We start from the raw sequence: 20,643 nt of genomic DNA, 5'->3' as shown, positions 1-20,643 counted from the left end.
ATGTGGAAATGGTCTTTGCAGGTTGCACAGAGAGCGGCACTTCACAGAAAATCATTTGTTTGTCTATTTAGTGTGAGATGTGTTTTCTCTTTTTGATTTGCATGTAGATGTTTACGGCGAAGGAAAGAGCAGGATAAGTATTATTTTCCTATTGTAAGTCCTATTTAAGAAAGGATAACAGCAACTAGAAGTAATGTTTTGCTTTTAAATTGTCTGTTTTTACCGGATATGAAATAATAGGCAACATATTCCAGCATCAGAGAGATCAGGACTGTTTTCTGGCCTGCGTCATTAGCACCTCTGAGTTGTTCAGAAGCAGAAAGGGAAGAAAAACAAAGCGCTGAGACAGAAGACGCTCTGATTCTTCTTCTCAGAGGAGATTCTGCGTTCACACTTGGCTCACTGGTGGTCGCCGGACGGAGAGCGGCTGGCTTTCCTCACCATCGACGACACCCAGGTACCGAACATGGCTCTGGCCCAGTTCACCGGCAGCACCTACCCCCGAGGACTACAGTACCCGTATCCCATGGTAAGCCTGGACTCTGGATTGTGAGTTAAAAGACACAGTGTTTGTTTTATTTCATTCAGTCATTACATTTTGTTAATTTTTGTCTAATTTCCTGTTTTATGTCTTTAACCCATTTTACACATAAAAGCTTCATCATATTTTACCTCAAGCCCCAGAAACCAATCAGTCCTCCTATGCAGAGCTAAAAACGATTACTGAATAGTTCATTTAGTCGATCTCCAAATGTGAAATTTGGCTGTTTTTTTGTATTAAACTGAAAAGACTAAACATTAATATTTTTTATTTTTAATTTTGGTGGAGACGGATTTGACCCAGAGGCACCAGGACAGACCCAAGGATAATTAGATCCAAAAAAGAGAGTTTTAAATATAGAGGAAACATCCCGATCCGATAATTATGTTCCCACAACGAATGTAGTCATAGAAACTACCTCTAAAAAGACTCACAGATAATAATCCTTTCACCTCCTGCACCAACAAGTAGATATCTGTGAATGCTTTCCTAAGATATTTCTGAGTATCATGTACAACTCAAGTCTCGGTCCAGTTTTTCCTTGTGAGCATAAAACCACCTGAAATATCTCTACGAGATTAGATGAAACCAGAGGAGCTGCACTCACTGACTGAGTTTCACCTGCTTCAGAAACCCTGAAACAAAAGGGAAATTACGGTGTGGCGTAGTGGTCTAAGCAGACGCCCCATGTGTAGAGGCTACAGTCCTCGCTGCAGTTGGCCCCGGTTCAAGTCCCGCATCGGACGGCCTTTACTGTATGTCATTCCCCCTCTCTCTGCCTCCCCATTTCCTGTCTCTCTCCACTATCCTGTCCAATAAAGGCACAAAAGCCCAAAAAAATATATACTTTAAAAGGGAAATTACACTGAGCAAACATTTACACAGCCGGTTGGCATTTTTCTGTATTTACAGTGCAGTAATTATTTAAAAGGAACTAATTTTACGAAATGTCTCTTTTCTGCAGGATTTGTGTGTATAAAATGTGCCAAATCCAAATATGCTCTCGACCCGCTTCCTGAAATACCCTCAAGGTCATTTATTTCAGCAGCACTCAGCAGAAAGCAGAGTTATTCAGTACCGTGCTATGTGGATTATCAGGTTCACTAATGGAAGTCAGGTCAAGTTTTTTTCTCTGCTGCTTCAAACACTTGCTGTGAAAAATAGATCAGCTCATTTTATTACAGCGAAAAATTGAGGGAGAATCAGCCTGTTTTTAGTCTGAGGAGAAGAAAGGGAGGTCACTGTTGGACAAATAAGTTTCTGTCATAATGAAAATAATAAATGAGGGTGTGTATAAACAAGCTAAAGCTAATTTCTTCACATCATATCACATAAATAAGACAGCAGCTACATTTAATCAAAACAAGGGGAAAAAACATAAAACTCAACGTTAACTGTCGCCTCTGTATCTTTGACTTTGAGTCATTAAAGGAGCTTTAATTCGTAGATTCACAGTTTGACTAACAGTCACAGTATTCATCTAAATTCTTTATTTAAAGGGTCAGTCATTTTTGCATTCACGACTAATTTGGGACTAATTATAGGTAAAAGGAAACACTGTTCAATTGGTTTACTTCCAAATAATGAATTCTGGTTAAGTGATAGTAACCTTAACCTTTTAGTCAACGCACAAAATCACATGCAAAAATGTGAATTTTGTTTATATGCAAGCATAAAGTTTTATAGAGAATAAAGTTTTAATAATAAATGAATAATCACTGAATGTTTATTTGACTTTAAATTGAAATTTTTTAATTTGTATTTTCTGTATAAATAGTACAAAATCTTCCAAATAAAAAACGATGAAATAATTCAGAAATGATGCACCTGTAAAACAAGAGTTAAATCCCTGCAAGGTGTCAAATGTGGTGCAGTCACACTAAAATGAAATCATAATTCAGTACAAATCTGCTTGTATTGCACACACAGTGATGGTGTTGTCACACAGTAAATATAATTATAACTTTCCCGTGAAGATGCTTTCTGCTCAGCGTCTCATTTCACGTCCTCAGGCCGGTCAGACAAACCCCGCCGTCAAGCTGTCGGTGGTCAACCTGTTCGGAGCGACACACACTCAGGAGCTGCAGCCTCCTGATCAGCTCAGACACAGGTAACACGCACGCAAAACACACACGTGAAAGTGGCGCTCATTGTCCACAAAGTCCTCAGTTCGATTCTCCTCTCTGCATGTCCGCCGCAGAGATTTCTACGTCACCATGGTGAAGTGGATCAGTAATACTCACGTGGCCGTGCGGTGGCTCAGCCGGCCCCAGAACGCCTCGCTGATGACGGTGTGTGACGCCACCTTAGGAGCCTGTCTTCAGGTGGGTGTTGCCTTAGATTTGGGAAACAGCCATGTTGCTTTTTACTACAACAACACAGCAATAAAAAGGAAGAGCAATACCTCTTTAAAAGTACAAAATATGTTCTTCCAACCATGTCGAGAAATGGATTTAATTTTCCTCCCTTTCTTTCAGAGACACGAGGAGTCCTCAGAGACGTGGCTTTCCAGACAGGTAAACTCCTTCCTCATAACATTTTTCAACAACAGCAACAAACTGTCTTCATATGAGCACAAGGAAAATAAAATAAAACGACCTGGCCCTCGCGTCCGTGCATCACCTCCGGCTACATACTGTATTATCCTCACAGCAATATACTATGTTCCATTACTGGGGCAGAATACAGCCGAACTCATTCATGCATAAAGTGTGTCAGGTCTGAAGTGTGTGTTTCTCCCCACAGACACAGGAGCCGCTGTTCTCCAAGGACAGGAGCAGGTTTTTCCTCGCTCTGCCCGTGAAACAAGGAGGTCAGGGAGACTTCCACCACGTCACCATGTTCACCAAGAAGGTGACTCCCTCCTTCCTCCTCATCCTTCACACACTGACTCTGATTCCAATTATCTAACATATAAAATCTGCTCAGGATATGTGATAAACAGTATTTCTCGCTTACACTGATTCTCCTTCAGATACGAAGCGACCAGGACGAAGTCCGCCACCTGACCTCAGGGGACTGGGATGTGACGAAAATCGTAGCTTACGACGAAAACAACCAGATCGTGTAAGTTACAGTTTTGTTTCTTGCATTAAAAACAAATTAAGAAAAAGGTGGAATAAATGGAAAATAATCTTGTTCTATCGCAATGTAGTAAAACTTCCAGCACTACATGTGCTACTATTACCACAACTACTGATTTAATCTGTTTTATCTGCTAATACACAGCACTGCTTTCAGCGTCTTTCAGCCAATGTGCAAACTTTTTGGGGGTTGAGAGGAAAATTTGCAGACATGACTCACTGCTAAAAAAAAATCCTTAATCGTAATATTCTGCTAAAAATGACCCTTGTGCCTCTCCACCAAGCCTGGAATGAATAGCAGAAGATGAAAGTGAATATTCTAGCACTGCTGCGAATTCTTCTCTATTCTGTACAAGGAGAAAAAAAAGGTTCTGTATTTGAGAACATGTATTGAGTTGTAGCTTTGTGAGCGGCAGGGTACATGGTTGGGCGGCCACTATGTGCAGATCCGTGACCTTGTCCTACTTGAGCTGCTCTGCTTTTCCCCCACACAGATACTTCCTGAGCACAGAGGACTCTGCACAACAGAGGCACTTATACAGGTAGAATACACTCACACACACACACACACACACACACACAGGTCGACCACGTTGTCTATTAAAACTATTTTGTGTGTGATGCGCGTTGCCTTTTTTTGTGTGTGTGTGTGTGTGTGTGTGTGCTCAGTAAACACTTTGTCTCCTTCCTCTGACAGCGTGTCCACCCTTGGCCTGTTCCCGCGGCGATGTCTGACCTGCGGGCTGAAGGAGGGCTGTATGTTTTTCGACGCAGACGCCAGCCCCGATGCGCAGCACGCCATCCTGCACTGTAAAGGTCAGAGAGAGAGATTTATTAACCAAATCTTGTAAAGTCTCTTCAGTCTTATAGGAACATGAAGACTCTCATGTTTTTACCATCACCTTTGAGTCGCTGAACAAAGCAGCACAGAGAGTTGAGGAAAAAGAAAAAACATGGCATTGCAATTTAAAGACATTTGCAGCTGTTCTGAAGGTGTTAACAGAATCCTTGAAGACTCTTTTTAAACATGTAGATCATAATTTCCCCTTTTGTTACATGATGAAAAAGATTTTGAACCCTGACATGACACCGAGATATTTGAATATCAGAATTTTTATTTCGATTCACCTATTTCTGCGTTTGTGCACATTATAAAAAGAAGGACAACATTGGAAACGAGTTAAAAATACTTTGTATCGCGCAGCAAATTATATTTTTCCATCCAGATTTAGCTGTTAGAAGTTAAACGTACATTTAAAGGTTCTGGAAATACCTTGAAAACAGCTGTAAGTCTTTTGGGGAACGTGGTATGTTTAGAGTTTTTTTTTTTTTTTTGGAAACGTATGACTTTTGCTGCACTACACTTATAGGACAAAAAGTTGTACTCAATTCCACCAGTTACGATAATTCCATATAGACCGTAGAAATACCATACACAGTGTTCCTCACAGGAGAAAAACCAATCACAGCCAACTCCTCTGCTGTCAGTCATATTTGAAGAGCTCAGTTCGAGCTTGGCAGTGTCCTAACGATGGCGAGGATGAGGCGGAGGATTCGTTATTTGACGTCCATGTTTGAAGGTTTAGAAATAAAAAAGGGATTCCTTTCATTTCACTGCCAACTTGAGCTGTCGAGGTTTGTAACGTTTGTTGAGTCAGTTAATAATTTAATTTAAACAGACAGCTTGTAGTAGCTGTCTGTTCCTTTTGTTGATTCAGTTGTGTTTTTATGGCCATCTTCTTTATATCATATTCTACAAGCTTTTTATTCTACTCTAAGTCAGTGCATTAATTTGATTAGTTTTTTTAAATACTTGCGTACACTGATCAGCAAAGTAGTAACATTTCCCAACTAATTTAAATCAAGTTTGTCCATTTGCACAGGAAATTGGTCAAACTCTGATTTAAATGTGATGATAGCAACTCACCATTTAAGCCTTCAGGGACGAGTGTCCACAAGAGGATACTGCAAGGTTTTTATATTTGTAAAGCGCCTTTCAACATTGACGCGGATCAAAGTCTGTTACGCAAGACATATAAAGACTTTTAGACACGATATGAATAAAACACGAAGCCACAAGTTTGAAATGGAAAGGCTGGAGCAGACCTCAACTTGTCTGTGAGTTTGTTCCTGCTATATGTCGCTTAGAAACTGAGTGCCGTCGCTCTTCCTCCTCTCTTCTCCTCTTCCTACTTATAACCCCGAAAAATAAATCAACATTTGAGTAATGAATTGATCAGAGGCGCTCCTGTTGTTTTCATAAAAACCTTTCCACCACAGGCCCTGGAGTTCCAGCTCTGCTGCTCCTCAGCTTTGACAACGTGGACTGTGAGTAGTCTCTATTATATTTAATATCTGAAACCAGCTTGTGTTGATGTGCTGTCTGTGCGTGTGCACATGTGATGAGATGGAAAATAGTTGCAGCAATTCACTGTCATTATTTCATTTGTGTGAAAGCATTAGCATCTGTTGGATTTGATGCTGTGCCACATTGACTACATTGGTAATTTGTACATTTCAAGATGTTTAATTTATTTCCTATCACACGTTTAATGGCCGCTCCTTTCTCCATGAAGTAGCTAAAAGTCAGATGTTTACAGAGGAAGAAAATACATTTCAAAATGAACAAAAATAATAAAAAAAACAGTGAAAAGCTGCTTCATTTGACCGAATATCTAAGTTGGATCCGCTTTGCCGTTCATGTAATGTGACATTTACTGACTCTCAATAAAGCTGAGCTACAAGCCAGAACCCGAGCTATTGAATAGTATTATTCTTTAATGGAACATGTATTGAAAACCTGCCTGCTATGTGGATTAGTGGTTATAAAATAAAAATGCAGCAATGACCCTCCATTGCTGCGGCTCCTGGATGCAGTGCTGAATATTTAATGTGAGCTGTTGTCTGGATTGTTTTTTATTTCTGCATGACCTCACAGTCCACCTCCGCTGCTGTACATGCTACAAGCATTTCACTTCTACACTTCCACTTCTAGTACAATGTGAAGGTACAGGAATCACAAAATGATGCACACGTGAACCCCTTTCTGCACTGACCCCTGGTGTGTGGATGCAATTCTTTTCCATGTGTAACAAGTTGCTCTTTAAACAAAACTAAAAGCTGTTTCAAACAAATGCAGCTGTCAAAATTATGAGCAACTTACAAGCTACAAATATGTGAAATTAGAAGTTTGCATGTGCTACTGTTGTTTTGTAGGTAATTAAAGTATCTTCCAACACCCCCTCTATTTTCATTAAAACCAAGTGATCATGTGTAAATTAAAGCTATTCAAAGGTCTCATATTGATTCCACAATTCACAAATATATCTTGGAATGATCAACACTTCAAATAAAACTTCAAATTAAACCTCAAATCAAACACTCAAAACTTTTCTTTTATCACCAAAAAAACCCCCCAAAACATTTGCTGTCATAGCAACAAGAAAAAGCAGTTTTCACTTTGAATATTTGTAAGATTTTTTAATATTACTGTTCATTCATTAGCAGATTTAATGTGTCAACAGACAATATGAGCCTCTGTAAAATGCAGAATGAATATGCAACCCTGCCCTCATAACACGTCTTCACAAATGAGTTTCCTGTACCTTTAAGAAACAACCCCTGTATGAGGCTCTGCTTGGTCTTTTTAGTCCACAAAAGAGGTTTCATTTAGGGCCAATAAATAGCTGTTCCACTCGCTGCGATAAATGAATGTGATTTCTTACTTCACAGCGTATTTCATCTTGGAGAACAACCTTCCTCTGCGGTCTGCGCTGGAGACTAAAAGGACGATTCAGACGGATATCCGGATCATCACTAATGACAACTTTGGTACAAATCATCCGCACTTAACAGCTCGCGTGTGCTCTTCATGAGATAATTGAGCCACTTAAAAGGGCGAACGACACGAGTGTCGTATGCGTTTACACCTGTGTCTTTTGTATGTTTGTCGTCTGCTTGGTGGCCGTCCCTCCCTCTCCCTTTCAGCTAATGTGTCTCTCTGCTCACAGAGCTACCTCTGAAGCTCATCTATCCTCCTGACTTCTCTGAGTCCTACCTCTACGGCCTTCTCCTTATTGTGTAAGCCCATTCCACTTTGATTACATTTCCATTTTTTCCATTTACACTCGGTGCGGCCCTGCAAGCTTCAAAGGCCAAATTCATTAAGGACAGCAGGAAGTGAAATGCTTCATTCCCTTGTACCTGCAGGCTGTCAAACACTTTTCACATATCAGCAGTGCTAATAAATGAAACTAAAAGGGATGTTAGATGAGAAAATGTAAATTTAGCGTAAAATTTCACATCGTAGCTACATTTTTAATGTATAAACCTTTTTGTATGCACAACATGCAAGACTTTTTTGTCTTTCTCTCTATTCTCTCAGCTAAAACTGCTGTAGTATCATAAATCTTTCCATTACTTGAGAGCTATCTATTAGCATCTTAGCATTTTATTTTGAAGTATATGTTTGTGTAGAAGTGTCTACACATGTATATGAAGGTAAGCAGACAAGGAAGGTTTGCAACACAAATGCAAATAAAACACGAACTCGACAAGTAGCATAATGAGTCGACACACACACTCACCAAGACTGAGGTCAGCTCACAAAGTGCTGTTTTCTTCTTATTAAATCAAATCCCTGCAGCCGTTCATGGAAGAGTGGAGGCAGGTTACATATGGATGTAGTGTGGGGGCGTCCGCATACTTTTATACTTTTGTATATTGTATTCAGTTGCCTAACACAATGGAGCAGCCTTAGCCTTCAGTGCTGCATGGTTCCCTGAATATGATACACACCTCTGGGCGACCACAACAGACAGCGAAGTTCCCACTGTATGTGTTAACCATAACCTTCAACACAGAGCAGAAATAGGATGAAATACACAACAATAAAATGAGTTAAATAAACAGATTCATATTCAAGCCATAATGTGTTTAGTGCTGTAAACAGTATTCTCTATATGTCTCTAGGAAGCATTTGATTCTTATTTAAAGGTCCATACAGTCTAAAGGTAGATGTCCATGTGTTGTTTGATTATAAAGCAGGTCTAGGTTCTATATTAATACTGTGAAAGTATCAAAGCGCTCAGTCCACAGAGAAATGCACACAGACACAAGAGAGGCTCAGAGCCTCCTCTCATCTGATTGGCTCGCCAACCTGTTGTTACTAAAGCTTCAGAGAGAAGCCTGAGAGAGGAGATGTAAAACTACACTGAGATGGTTTTTGGTTCTTATAACCACAAATATATCTTCTTACTGATCAACAATAAAACACAGGAGAAGTGGAAATTATGGAGGTTTAAATATAAAATGATTAAATTAAAACTAATATGAAGTGTGAATAAAAGTGTCCATTCGTAAATGTTGATAAATTAGTGTGCACTTTGGTGTGTGCTTGTAGTGGCAGTTCTCCAGGAGATCAGACGGTGACAGAGGAGTTCAGCTTGGACTGGAACTGGGTACTGGTGGGATCTGAGCAGGTCATTGTGGCGCGACTGGACGGCAGAGGGTCGGGGTTCAGAGGTCAAAGGTAATGCAAGCTCCCAGTAATATGCACCTTTTTTTTTTTTTTAGCAGTTTTACACGTCTTGAAGTTTCTCTTCTTCTTTAAACTTTTTTTTTTTTCCAGATTTGACTCTATCCTCTGATCCTCTCCGACCGAGCTCATGATCCCTCTTCTTCTTCTTGTCACTTCACAGGGTTTTACAGCAGGTCCATCTGAGGCTCGGCACAGTGGACGCAGAGGACCAGATAGCCGCTCTTGAGTATGTAACACAGGCCTTCGCACCCTTTCCCCCTCCTCCATGTGTAATTTTAACTTCTGTGAGAGTCGCCTTTGTGCCTCAGTGTCTGTGTCTCTCTCTGATTTCTATTCATTTGGAAAGACGGGAGTTTTGAGGGTATTTTTTCTGTGACTGCCCGTGAAGCTCATCAGAATTTCAGAGACGCCTTCTTTGTAACATTTTGTGGAAAAATGCCGCATACGTGTTTGAAGGAGCGTTTTATTAATGCAGCATATAACATCATTAAGGAGTATAAAAAATTTAAAAAAACAAACATCTTAGATAGCCTGGAATAATTTCGGAATAATTGTAAGTTTGCCAGTTTGCTGTTTTCTAAAACAGAATGTATGAATTTATTAATGGATTCATCAATCGACAGAATTCTCACATGGGAATATTTGCTCGTTTTCTTTATCTTCTCTGTGAGTAAACTGAATATTTTTGGTTGACTGCACAAAACAAGACATTTGATGGAAACTATTTTAAGTTTTATAAAGCAAATGATTTGTTCATTGATTGATGAAATAATAAAATAATAGTTAATTGCAGCAGAAGAAAGATTTTTACGATACAGAAACAAAAACATCATGACAGCATCGCAGCAACAATGTGCTGCTTTATTATTTATTTATTTTTATTTTGTTTTGGTGACACACATGGCGCCATGGTGATCTGCCGGGTCTTTTCATTTCTTTTCCCAGCAGCCCTCTCTCACATGATCAGTCAAGGCATCACAGGAGTCTTGTCAGCGATTCCCTGCGGCTTTAACCTTTGACCTCCTCACTGGTGGTTATCTGCAAATTGAAGCTTCTTCCATGCTTCTGATTGGAGCTCAAAAGCGCAACTTAATGCCTCTTTAATTGCACATATTAAAAAATACCCCCCCCCCCCCCCTGTTCTTCAGGTACCTGGTGAAGCTGCCGTTCATCGATCGCACTCGCGTCGGAGTCTTTGGAGAGGTTCGTTTGTCAGCCTGTGAATTAATCATCCTGATTTCTCAGCCCACTGAATAAATCTGTGCGGGCTGGGGAAGCTAAATGAGGCTTACTTAAGTTATTTGACTTGTTGTAAGCACACACACAATAATCAATGAGTTTATAATGATGTGAACGATTTCTGATGAGAGGAAAACTGAGTGTGTTTACCTGCTGGTGTTGAGTCTCATCCTGGATTTGGTCGTAGTAAATCCACAGTGCTCTGTTCTGATATTGAAACTGTGTAATGATCAGAAACCTAAAATCTGATCACAGCTGTGGGATCAGAGCATGCAAACAAACTCAATGTTGTTTTCAGTTGTGAAGGCTGTGTAGTTATTCTGTTTGTCTTTCTAGAAAGAATCTATAATGAAGTCAATTGTGAGAAAAATGTGCAGGAATTTGGAGTCGATATAAACTCAGACACCCCTCTAATAAATATTGTAGGTGCAGGTTCTTCTTTAGTATCTGGTAGGTGCAAGTATGAAAATATTCAGCCTGGCGATGGAAATGAAAACCTGGTTTACTGCGTCTCCATCAGGACTACGGCGGCTTCCTCACACTCATGATGCTGAAGTCGACGGAGAGGCTGATCAGATGTGCTGCAGCTCAGGCTCCTGTCATTGACTGGTCCATGTACGGTGAGCGAAGCATTAAAGTGCACTTCCTCTTTAATGCACACACTGCAGTGATATGAGAAAAAGCTTATTGAATCTTTGGTTTGCGGGGCCAGTATGGAGCTCCTGCTGCATCTGATTAGACTTAAATAGACTGATGTGTGCCTGTAAATCCTGTAGTTCTCATAATAAGGACTTTTTTTCTGGAAGATGAAAACAGACGTGATGTGTAGGATATAAAATTTCTTGTCTGTATTTGTTGAAAGTGTTTGTTTTCTGTCTTTCAGCTTCAGCGTTTTCTGAAAGATACTTCGGTTTGCCTTCCACTGAGGAAAACCGCTACCAGGTGAGCTGCGTCTGCCAGTCATCCACCTGCTGCTCAGCTTGGTTTGGTCCTTTTTATTTTTTCCAGTTACCAGACACAAAATGTTCAGTGTACGTTAAACAATACAGAGGGGCTCGGCTCAATTGGGAAAATGTTGCCAAGGGGTCAGTTAAAGCCAATTACTCGGAGACAGCTCCATGGCAACAAGTGAATGATCTTCAGTTGAAAAAAATCAACAAAAAAACGCTTATTGTTTTTGATCAATAACAAAAAGAAGAAAAAACAGAAATAAAAATTACACACTGGTGTTTTTTGGGTGATAAAATAATGGTGGGGCAACAACAGATACTTTGGACAGATGTGCTGTCAGCCAATCAAACAGCAGCGGAGCAACGGTCCTTTTTATTCACTTTCATTACCAACAGCTTTGTTTTCCCGCTCTGGACATTGTGAGAGATGAAAACACAGTGTTAAAACTAATCTATCAGCCAGAAAATAAGGATTTTTTTAATTGAAATCAATTGATCGTTTGTATTTCCCATGCTACTTGATACATACATTATGGGACTTTTTCACCATTTAAAATGAGACAAATTAGCCATTAGCCACATAGCAGCTGTTAGCAGTGTACCCACTGATGTACAGACAACTGTTGCTGACTTTCTTTGAGACTGAAGAAAACTTAAACACATTAAGATTCTAAAGCAAGTTCTATGGACATTTAATCACAATATATGCATAATGTGTGTGTGCTTAGATTTAACAGAGTTGTGTATCTGAGAGGAAGGATGATTTTTCACCTAAATTGACACCTAACATTTTAAAGTGTGTATATTTGTAAACGTGGATAAGTTGCTATAATATTTTGTTTGCATAATTATTAGAAAAGCACTTTAGTTTTACTTCCAGATGTTTGCTGATGTTAAAGGAGATACAGCTGAGCGGCTGCTGTTGTTCAGCTTAGAAATAAAAATACGACAGTGCAGTGACTCAACATGAAAGGTGTTTTAACAATGTTCTTTCCACAAAATCTGTTCTGGCTCGGCGGAGGTCACGCCGCTTTCTGAGCCATGAGCTCCGCTTTGGTTCACTTCGCGAACAAAACAGTCCCCTTCTGTCGAAAATGAAAAAAGAGAAAATGTGCCCACTAGCATTTTAGCCGATGCTCCAGATCTCGTCCTTTGCAACAGCGGGGAAAAGAAAAAACACAAAGATAAAAAATAGACAAAAATACACGATTGCTGTCTAAGTGAAGGTCTCAGTCAGAGTGTTTTCCCTCCTAAGTGGGCTGCGTATAACTGGGCCAGAGGACGCTATTTTTGTGACAGAAAATGTGGCACGATCCGATCAGACAATAATCAGCGGGACATCATCACTCACCCTGCTCTCAGAGACTAAAGAAATGAGTTATAAAAACGTGTGGGTGTTGACGTGCGGCGACCGACTGTGGCCGGAAAATTGTCCCGTTTGAATCCCAGCGGGGGAAAACTGAATAATGGGAGTGAGAGACCGAGATATCCTCCACTTTAACCGCTTCACTGGAACCAATATGCAATCTGGCTATTTGTTTCAGAGGTAAATACAAGTTACTGTGCACCTCTGTGAGCTGGATGCTGAATTATCTACAAAATCTGTCCAAAAAGAATCCAAATGAGTATCACAGAACTTTATTTTTTCTTCTTCTTCATCATTAATCACCTCACGACCCCTCTGATTTATGTGGTGACCCTTTGGAGGGGTCAAACCCCTATGTAGCTACATGTATTAATAATGTTATATATATAATAATATACCAGTCACAGGGACCCCTGTTACTTTTATGTTTTGATACTTGAACTCACAGCACTTTCTGAGAAGGATAAGATTATTATCATTATTGTTATTATATTATTGGGGTCAAATCTGACTGTGAGAAAGTGCTGATTTTAGTTTTTTATTTCGACCAGTCAGATTTTGTTTCAGAGCTGAAGGTCACTGTAAACTGGATGTAAACACATTTTATATCCAGTTTTACAACCTTAGAGTCAACGAAACATTAAAACACGTGTTCATTGTTTTATTTTGTGCTATTAAAATGATAATTCAAGTTAAATGAGTATTTCTGCATTAATATATTACCTGACAACTTCTTCTACCACTAATCTTCAGGTGACAATGCTAATGTGTCTTTATCCGTGTGTCCAGGCGTCCAAAGTCCTGCCCAACCTGAAAGGTCTGCAGGGAGGAACTCTGTTTCTGGCTCACGGGACGGCTGACGGTACAAACGTTTATTTTCATTGCAGCTTTCGTTGAAAAATAAAACATAAGATGTCATTTTCATAGTGTGTGATTAACGGTGCTTGTGTCTTCTTGAAATGAGCCTCTTCACAACACAGAGCTCTAAACTTTCACCAGAGGAATTAACCCCCGGCGACACTAAACTCGCATGTTTTGTTTTTCTCCGCAGCAAACGTTCACTTCCAGCACTCGGCAGAGCTCATCAAACACTTGATAAAGATCGGAGCCAACTACACTATGCAGGTAAACACCAGGCCCAGCTGTAGAATACATTTCATTCTTCAAAAAAATAACTTCAACTGGGCCCAAAGTAACATAAAATAAGCCAATTTCACAAGGCCCTGCTGCGTGACGTGTCTTGTTATCAAAGTCAGAACCACAACAACATCATCCATTATCAGATATGTGTGATTTAGGAAACTGGTTCTTGTCGTATGTTCAGAAGAACGCCAGAAATCCTGAAGTAGAATCACGATACCTGGAAAACATCTTCCGTTCCAAACTGCACATGAAAAACCGTAGTTTTAAAACAATATCAGAAAATAATCTTAACGTACACTTTCCCCCTTAATTTCCCCTTAAAGGGAAAGTTCCACTTTCTCATTTAGCTCTCAGCAAGAAAGCAAATAAACATCCTCCCCAGAATATCAGACTGTAAATAAACTTGGTCCTCTATGTTCTGTATCAGCTTGTTCCAAACGTCCATTAAAGCTGTATGATGTTTACACTGAGTGAAATATTAAAAGTGAGCGCTGTCCCACTCAGCCGAATGGAAATATTCCAGTTTCAGATTTATCTTCGGAAATGTTTGGATCTTTCACCAGTACTTCAAATAAAGTTGTGTGGATTTGATAAGTGTTTGGCTGCACAGCATGAGTGTGTAATGGTTGACATGCTGGTGAGTGTCTTAAATTATTCATAAAGTACTGTAGAGGCCAAACAATGCCTGAAGTATTCTGCTCTAAAGCACAAATTAAAAATGAATCCATATGTTTAGAACAAAACTTTTTTTATCAGGGGAAACTTTTAACTTTTTCTTAAAGTCTTAGTGAAAGCAATAAAGACATTTTAGATTCCACATGTCTGAAAATATAGTTTCAAATATCTGACAAATTCTGTTACAGGCCGTAAATGAAATCCTGATTTTCATGGGTTTTCACTTTACCTGAAGGTTAACGTTCCCCTTTCATTCAAAATCAATTTTACCATCCTTGATCTCATAAAACCTTATTTCACACCTCATTGAATAGCCTCAAAAACACGCAGCTGTCAGACAGAAAATGAGAGCTGGTTGTCACGGCGTCAACAAAAAGTAGATTTTTACACACTTTCCTTTGACAGACACAAAGAGTCTTATACAAATACATGAATTTGACTAACAGATCTCCACTCGTGCTCGTCCCAGTGCTTCTGAACGCATCACATGGTCTTCCACTGCAGAGAAACCTTCCTCTGTTGTGAACTCAATACGCTGATGAAGTAGAAGCAAGTTAAGTGGACCATGAGATGGATTTGATAAAAGTTTGTTTGAAATGAAAACACTGACAAGTAGGAAAAAAAAAAGGACCTTGTATCTTCTCTACTTATTCATCTCTTGATTTATTTTTGTTATTATTTTCAGATTTATCCAGACGAGGGACACTTTCTGTCCAAACGCAGCCGGATTCAGCTGACTCATTCCCTGATTGGTTACTTCAGAGGCTGTCTGCTCGATGCGTCATCGTTACTCAGCCAACAGCGTGACGACGAGTGAGAGGCTGCTGGATGGCGTTCGACAACTGTGTGTGTAGGTTTGTGTGTTGACGAGCATCTGTGCCCCTGGTAGACTGATTTGAGTGTGTGTGTGTGTGTGTGTGTGTGTGTGTGTGTGTGTGTGTGTGTGTGTTTTATACCTGTAGCACAATGTTGGATGGACAAAACAAGCTTCTTATCAACATATCAGACCAGTTTCCATCGCTCATCACGTCAGTAGAATAAAGCTCCTACACTCAGCTCTGTTGTCAAGTATTATAATGCAGTTTCCGCCTGTAGGGGGCGCTAGGTAGCAAACAATCTAACGGAGGTTGATTAGAGAGGTTATCTCTTAAATTCTTAAACTCTTAAATTCTACAAAAAAAAATGGATGCAGTTTCTTGGAGGTCTCTAAACATGCACTGACACTTTTTGCTAATTTAATAAAATTAGCACAAATTTCTGACACACAATGATTTGAATGAAATATACTTTTGATTTTGACCCCAGAAACATTCGTTGTTAAAGACCCCTAAAACCGGGTGTCATGGTAACCAACCTTGTATTTGGTATTCTGCCACAGACGACATAGTCAGGCTTTAGAAAGATGTTGTATTAACGGGTTGAAACCGCCTGTCACTACAGGTTGTTTGCCTGTTATTAAATTAATTTTTTTTAGCAGAGCAGCCTGTTCGATTACAAGCTCTTTCTCTAAGTATTGAGAATTTTTGTCTTCATGCAAATTGCCCCAATCCGCTCTGTCAGTGTGGCGATGAAACTGTTTTCAAAAGCACGGGCATCATTGTTCCTCCGAAAATTCTGACATCAAGGACATTTCTGTGGCTAATTGTTCCTCTTATGGCGCCTTCGTATCCTCTTCACTGTCATTTTATTGCTTCATCCGTGAGTGATTCACTTGTACAGCCTCTTAGAAGTGTCATGTCTGCTAATTTGTAGTTATTGAAACATTTTTTATGACACTATCTCCTTATTGTGATTTATTTATTATTTTTGTATTTATTTAATTCTAAAAAAAAGTGGCATTTTTGGGACATGATGCCGGTGAAGTCTCTAAGATTTCCCTGAGAAAATCTGCGTTGCCTTCAGTTGTTACCTGAACGAGCGGGCGTGAGGGGTGTAGCCTTTTGTTGCCCTGGGTCTTGCCTGTCAGGCTCCTTACAGGCTGCCTTACCTTAATCCTGAAGGGGGTTGGGGCAGCCTGCAGAAACTGCACGTTATGTTTGATTGAATCTATATTTAAATTTACAATTAATATTTTCCCAAGAAAGACACAATAAGACAGTTTCGCACAATTTTCTTCAGAACGTATCAGGTATTTGTAAATGATAATATGTATGGTTATATTCTACTATGATTATGAAAAGCACATAAACTGATTTTAATTTAATTTATTGATTGAAATGTTTTTGTTGTTAATGTTCTCTTATTTAAACCCCCCCTGTTGCTTCACAGTTGCAGGATTAAATGAGATTATTGATGAATAGCTACTAGCCACTCACAGTCCAGGCTGTTCTTTGTTTGGGGATAAAACAAACAAAGCAAACACCATAATGAGAAAAATAATCTGCAGCAGGCCTGTTGCCGTTTACGTGGCGATGTACCACTTATGATGTATCATTTCTGCTGTAATGGGCTCATCTCTCATGTAAAAATGTCATTAATTGAAATTTGTCTCACCACTGTTCTGGGTAAATTACTTCAAGTGCAATTGCTCTTCACTTTGCAGTCGAGTTTGTGCATTTCCAGCCGCTTAAAACGTGTTTTTTGCTGTACCATGCATTTTGGAAGCACTGCCATATTATAGTCTTATCCATGAAGTATTGCACTAAAAGGCATCATAAGTGTTATGGCAACACAGAGCCTGAGAGCGCTCTTCACTGTGATTATGGGTACGAGGGAGATTCAGACGATTACTGTCGGGTGCCATTAATCACAGTGATGAATGTCCTCTGTGCTTGGGGGGGGGGGACCTCGTGTCCGGTGTCTGGAGTTTCATTTTTTAAAAACGGGGGAAACCGCTGTTATAAGAGTTGGTATGAACTGTGGTGATAATCCCCTAACACTGGGCTAGCAATCGGTTGCCATGCCAACGTCTTTGGTATCCTTGGATACAGCTACACTCTCATAATTCATTTAAAGATGAAACATGGAGCTCTTTGCATCTTGGGCCGAGCAGCTGCTGACGCAAACCCCATCCAACGTTTATCCGCTAAGAAATCAACACTGTCTGTGCTGCGCAACATCCGCGTCCAATTTAAAGTGTCAGTATGTGAAGTCATGGCTATTGTCTTTAATGGGGTTTGTACTGTGAGTTTAACTTGATTTTCTTCTGGGAGGGGGTCGGCGGGGCGGATGTTGTGAACGTGGGATTAATAAAGAGAAGCTTGTTGTATTTTTTGGCTGTTTTAATATTAAAGAAAAATGAAGGAGCCATATTTGAGTCTTGTTTTGTTTGTGAAAGTGAAAAACAGCATCTTTATCTTATTTCTAAGGTTTCTAAGCTTCATATTCATCCTGGAGACTCACAGTGACTTTCTTTGTGTCTGTCACAGTTCGATCTCTTTTAACTACATTCGATAGTTGTGCGTTTGTTAAACTAAGACCGAAAGTAAACTTAAAACATGGCTACAGCCACTTCTTCTTCTCACCATTATCATTCTCCACTTGTCAGGCAGGAGGCGATTTGAGGGGGGGTGGCAAGGGATGTCGCCCCCCCCTTATTAACCTGCCACCACCCAGGTAACTTTTCACTGGGGAAAACCACCCAAAGTAAGTACAAAAAAAAAAAAGCAGCCTTCATAATTACAAACCACCTAAAATTATTTTCAGCTGACGAATAAAGCTAAAAGCTGTTGAATCTGGCAGCAGCACATATTACAGACATGACAAACCTTGCTTTTATTCAGCCTGCCTACATGAAAACTGAACTCTTGCATAGTATCTTCCACTTCTTCCTTTGTTGCTGCATAAGAAGTGGTATCTTTTATCTTTTTTTAAAAAAACTTTTTTTTTTTTTTTTATTAGAACATAAAAACATAATGTGTCAAATTTCCACTGAAGTCCTGAGTTACTGAAATCCTGGCACCTTGAGCTGAATAAAGTAAAGGAGAATTTAAAAAAAAAAAACCTTTAATACAAGTAGTAAAGATGATAAAGAATCTTTATATAACATTTTAGATTTCTTTCAGCTAATTTTACTGAAGGAGAGTGTGAAGGCTCCAGACACTCACAAAGCAGCACTCTTCATGCTAGTTTGTGACATGGTCTAGTACTTCAAATGAAAATATAATTTCACATATTCCTTTCATGTCTTCATCTTTTTTTTTTTTTTACAACCCACAGTCTCACTGTGAAGGCTGTCACAACACTATATATTGTAGGTTAGTCATTTAGGGAACAGCTTGCATATCTGTGGACTTGAGGAAAGTCTGGATAAATGGCTCAAACAGTCCACATTCAGACCTTTGCAGACTGGACCACTGGTTCATTCATGGGCTGCTTGGCAACCAGCTGACCCTCCGCCATCTTCTTTACTAAGCTCTTAAAGCTGTTGACCTTGTTAAGACAAATCTATAAGACAATTCACTCCCTGCCTTGCATATGCAGTGCTTTATCCATCCATCAGCAGTCTGTCCTGATCCTGCTGTGACTGTGCACTGATATCAGCACCTTTTAATTTCCCTTTGTCATACTGTAGGTGTGGCTGTGTTTGTGTAGCCATGTCAGCGGTCTGAAAACGGCACACACACCCACACTGAGAACAAAACACAACAGGAAAACTTGCTGTTCTTATGAAATAAATGGGAAAAGAACATTTATCTTTGTCTCTGTCCTTCATAACCTTTAGAAATCCCCTGACCACGCTGCCTAGAGCCGTAATTACATCAAAGCAATTACAGAGCCAAAATGAAGGCCCCATCCACTGAGGAAGGGAGGACAAAGTCTGCCAGCAACTTCAGAAACTTTGAATTAAGACCTGAACCGGGAAATAAGTCCGTCTCTGGTGGGTCTGCGCAAAGACAAATCCACATTAGTTTTAAACAACTTAACTCAGTGGTATGGGGCTGAGGTCTGGGCTCTGCAAAGGCCGGGCACGTTCTTCCAACCATGGGCCTCAATGTGTTCAGTGTCACGTTGAAGGAGAGGACCTTCCACAAAGATAAAAGATAAGGTGATTCATTCTGTACTCTGTACTGGACAGATGATGAGACAGCAGGTCCTTGTCATATTGCCTCATAGTAGCTGTTTGGCGCCTCCTCATGGTCATTCTGTGTCCTTTTATTATTAATTTGTGAGTTTTTGGTGTGGTGAGGTGAATCTTTGTTATCATTCTACATCTCTTTGTCGCCGTTTCATGTGTCTTGACGGTTGTTTTGCGTCACTTCAAGCAGAAGCTGGCCCCCGGGCCTCTGTCTGCTAGGCCTGTTCAGTAACACATCCGTGTCTGAACTGTAGCATTGAGATTTATTTTCCCTGGAAATAAAGGGCCGAACCCAAAAGAGATAAAAATAGCCCTGGACCAAAATACAAAGCAAGTTTCACGTAGGAACAGTTCCTGAATCTAATACCAGACAGACCAGAGAGTGTAAACAGTCCATTAAAAAGGTACAGTGAGCAGACAGGAAGACGTCACTATGCTGTGGTTCGTCAGAGGCAGAGACAAGCTGTCAGTGAGGAGGCAAAACTATTTTACTGTTACTGTAATCTTATAGAGCTACAAGGTGAGAAACCTGTGATTCTGGACGTTTTGTTGAAACTTTCTGACTGATACTGTCCAGTAAATCTTAATAAGAAATAAAATACTGATATAAAATATGTGTGTCATCTCACTGTTCAGGCTTTAACTGGAACTCTGGAAAGTGTAATTTCAAAGTAACATAATGCCGCCATCTTGTGGTGGAAGCTGTGCCGTACACCCAAAGTGTGTTGCAGGGGAGAAGCACTAAATCTCAGCTGTGAGATTTTTTGTCCTTTTGTCCTGTTTCTGGTAATCTGCTTAATTTAAAGTAAGTAGTAAATTTCTATTTTGTCCACATTGTGGGGAAAAAAACAAAAAAAAAAAACAAACACTTAAGCTCAGTATTATTATTTAAGTTGAATTTGTGTAGGTTTTATTATTAATTTTATTGACAAAATTAATCTTATTTAAATTAATCCAATAATTTTGATACATCATTTATCAAGCAAAAAGAAGATTTGCTGTTTTTCTATTTTGTTTATACCATTTTAAATAAAATATCTTTAGGTTTTGGACTATTTATTTGTAGACACACCAGCTTGACCTCTGAGAA

The 20,643-nt window shown here is 39.7% G+C and overlaps 2 protein-coding genes across 3 annotated transcripts in view; one reads left to right on the top strand and one right to left on the bottom strand.

Annotated features, from left to right (window-relative positions):
• Nucleotides 1-16,737, top strand: part of LOC111670367 (inactive dipeptidyl peptidase 10-like) — a 44,209-nt gene extending 27,472 nt beyond the window's left edge. For both annotated transcript variants that reach the window (XM_023427078.2, XM_023427080.2), the window contains exons 9-27: nt 375-529; nt 2,554-2,651; nt 2,742-2,865; nt 3,019-3,057; nt 3,287-3,394; nt 3,516-3,607; nt 4,119-4,166; nt 4,322-4,440; nt 5,905-5,952; nt 7,357-7,455; nt 7,635-7,704; nt 9,026-9,154; nt 9,324-9,389; nt 10,312-10,366; nt 10,923-11,022; nt 11,286-11,344; nt 13,508-13,580; nt 13,770-13,843; nt 15,222-16,737. In XM_023427078.2, coding sequence (XP_023282846.2) covers nt 375-529; nt 2,554-2,651; nt 2,742-2,865; nt 3,019-3,057; nt 3,287-3,394; nt 3,516-3,607; nt 4,119-4,166; nt 4,322-4,440; nt 5,905-5,952; nt 7,357-7,455; nt 7,635-7,704; nt 9,026-9,154; nt 9,324-9,389; nt 10,312-10,366; nt 10,923-11,022; nt 11,286-11,344; nt 13,508-13,580; nt 13,770-13,843; nt 15,222-15,353 — 1,688 coding nt within the window. In that variant the 3' untranslated portion in view covers nt 15,354-16,737. The remainder of the gene's footprint in view (nt 1-374; nt 530-2,553; nt 2,652-2,741; nt 2,866-3,018; nt 3,058-3,286; nt 3,395-3,515; nt 3,608-4,118; nt 4,167-4,321; nt 4,441-5,904; nt 5,953-7,356; nt 7,456-7,634; nt 7,705-9,025; nt 9,155-9,323; nt 9,390-10,311; nt 10,367-10,922; nt 11,023-11,285; nt 11,345-13,507; nt 13,581-13,769; nt 13,844-15,221) is intronic.
• Nucleotides 16,738-19,024: 2,287 nt separating this feature from the next.
• The window catches only part of LOC111670368 (tubulin alpha chain-like), a 7,670-nt gene continuing 6,051 nt past the window's right edge, over nt 19,025-20,643 (bottom strand). The window contains exon 5 of the mRNA XM_087179485.1: nt 19,025-19,082. Within this exon, the coding sequence (XP_087035611.1) occupies nt 19,025-19,082 (58 nt within the window). The remainder of the gene's footprint in view (nt 19,083-20,643) is intronic.

This window comes from Seriola lalandi, unplaced genomic scaffold (assembly GCF_002814215.2).
Source record: "Seriola lalandi dorsalis isolate HSWRI2012SDOR001 ecotype SW California unplaced genomic scaffold, Sedor1 jcf7180002054850, whole genome shotgun sequence".
Taxonomy (NCBI): Eukaryota; Metazoa; Chordata; class Actinopteri; order Carangiformes; family Carangidae; genus Seriola; species Seriola lalandi.
The sequence above is the reverse complement of the archived record's forward strand: the minus strand, read 5'-3'. Positions and strand labels throughout refer to the sequence as shown.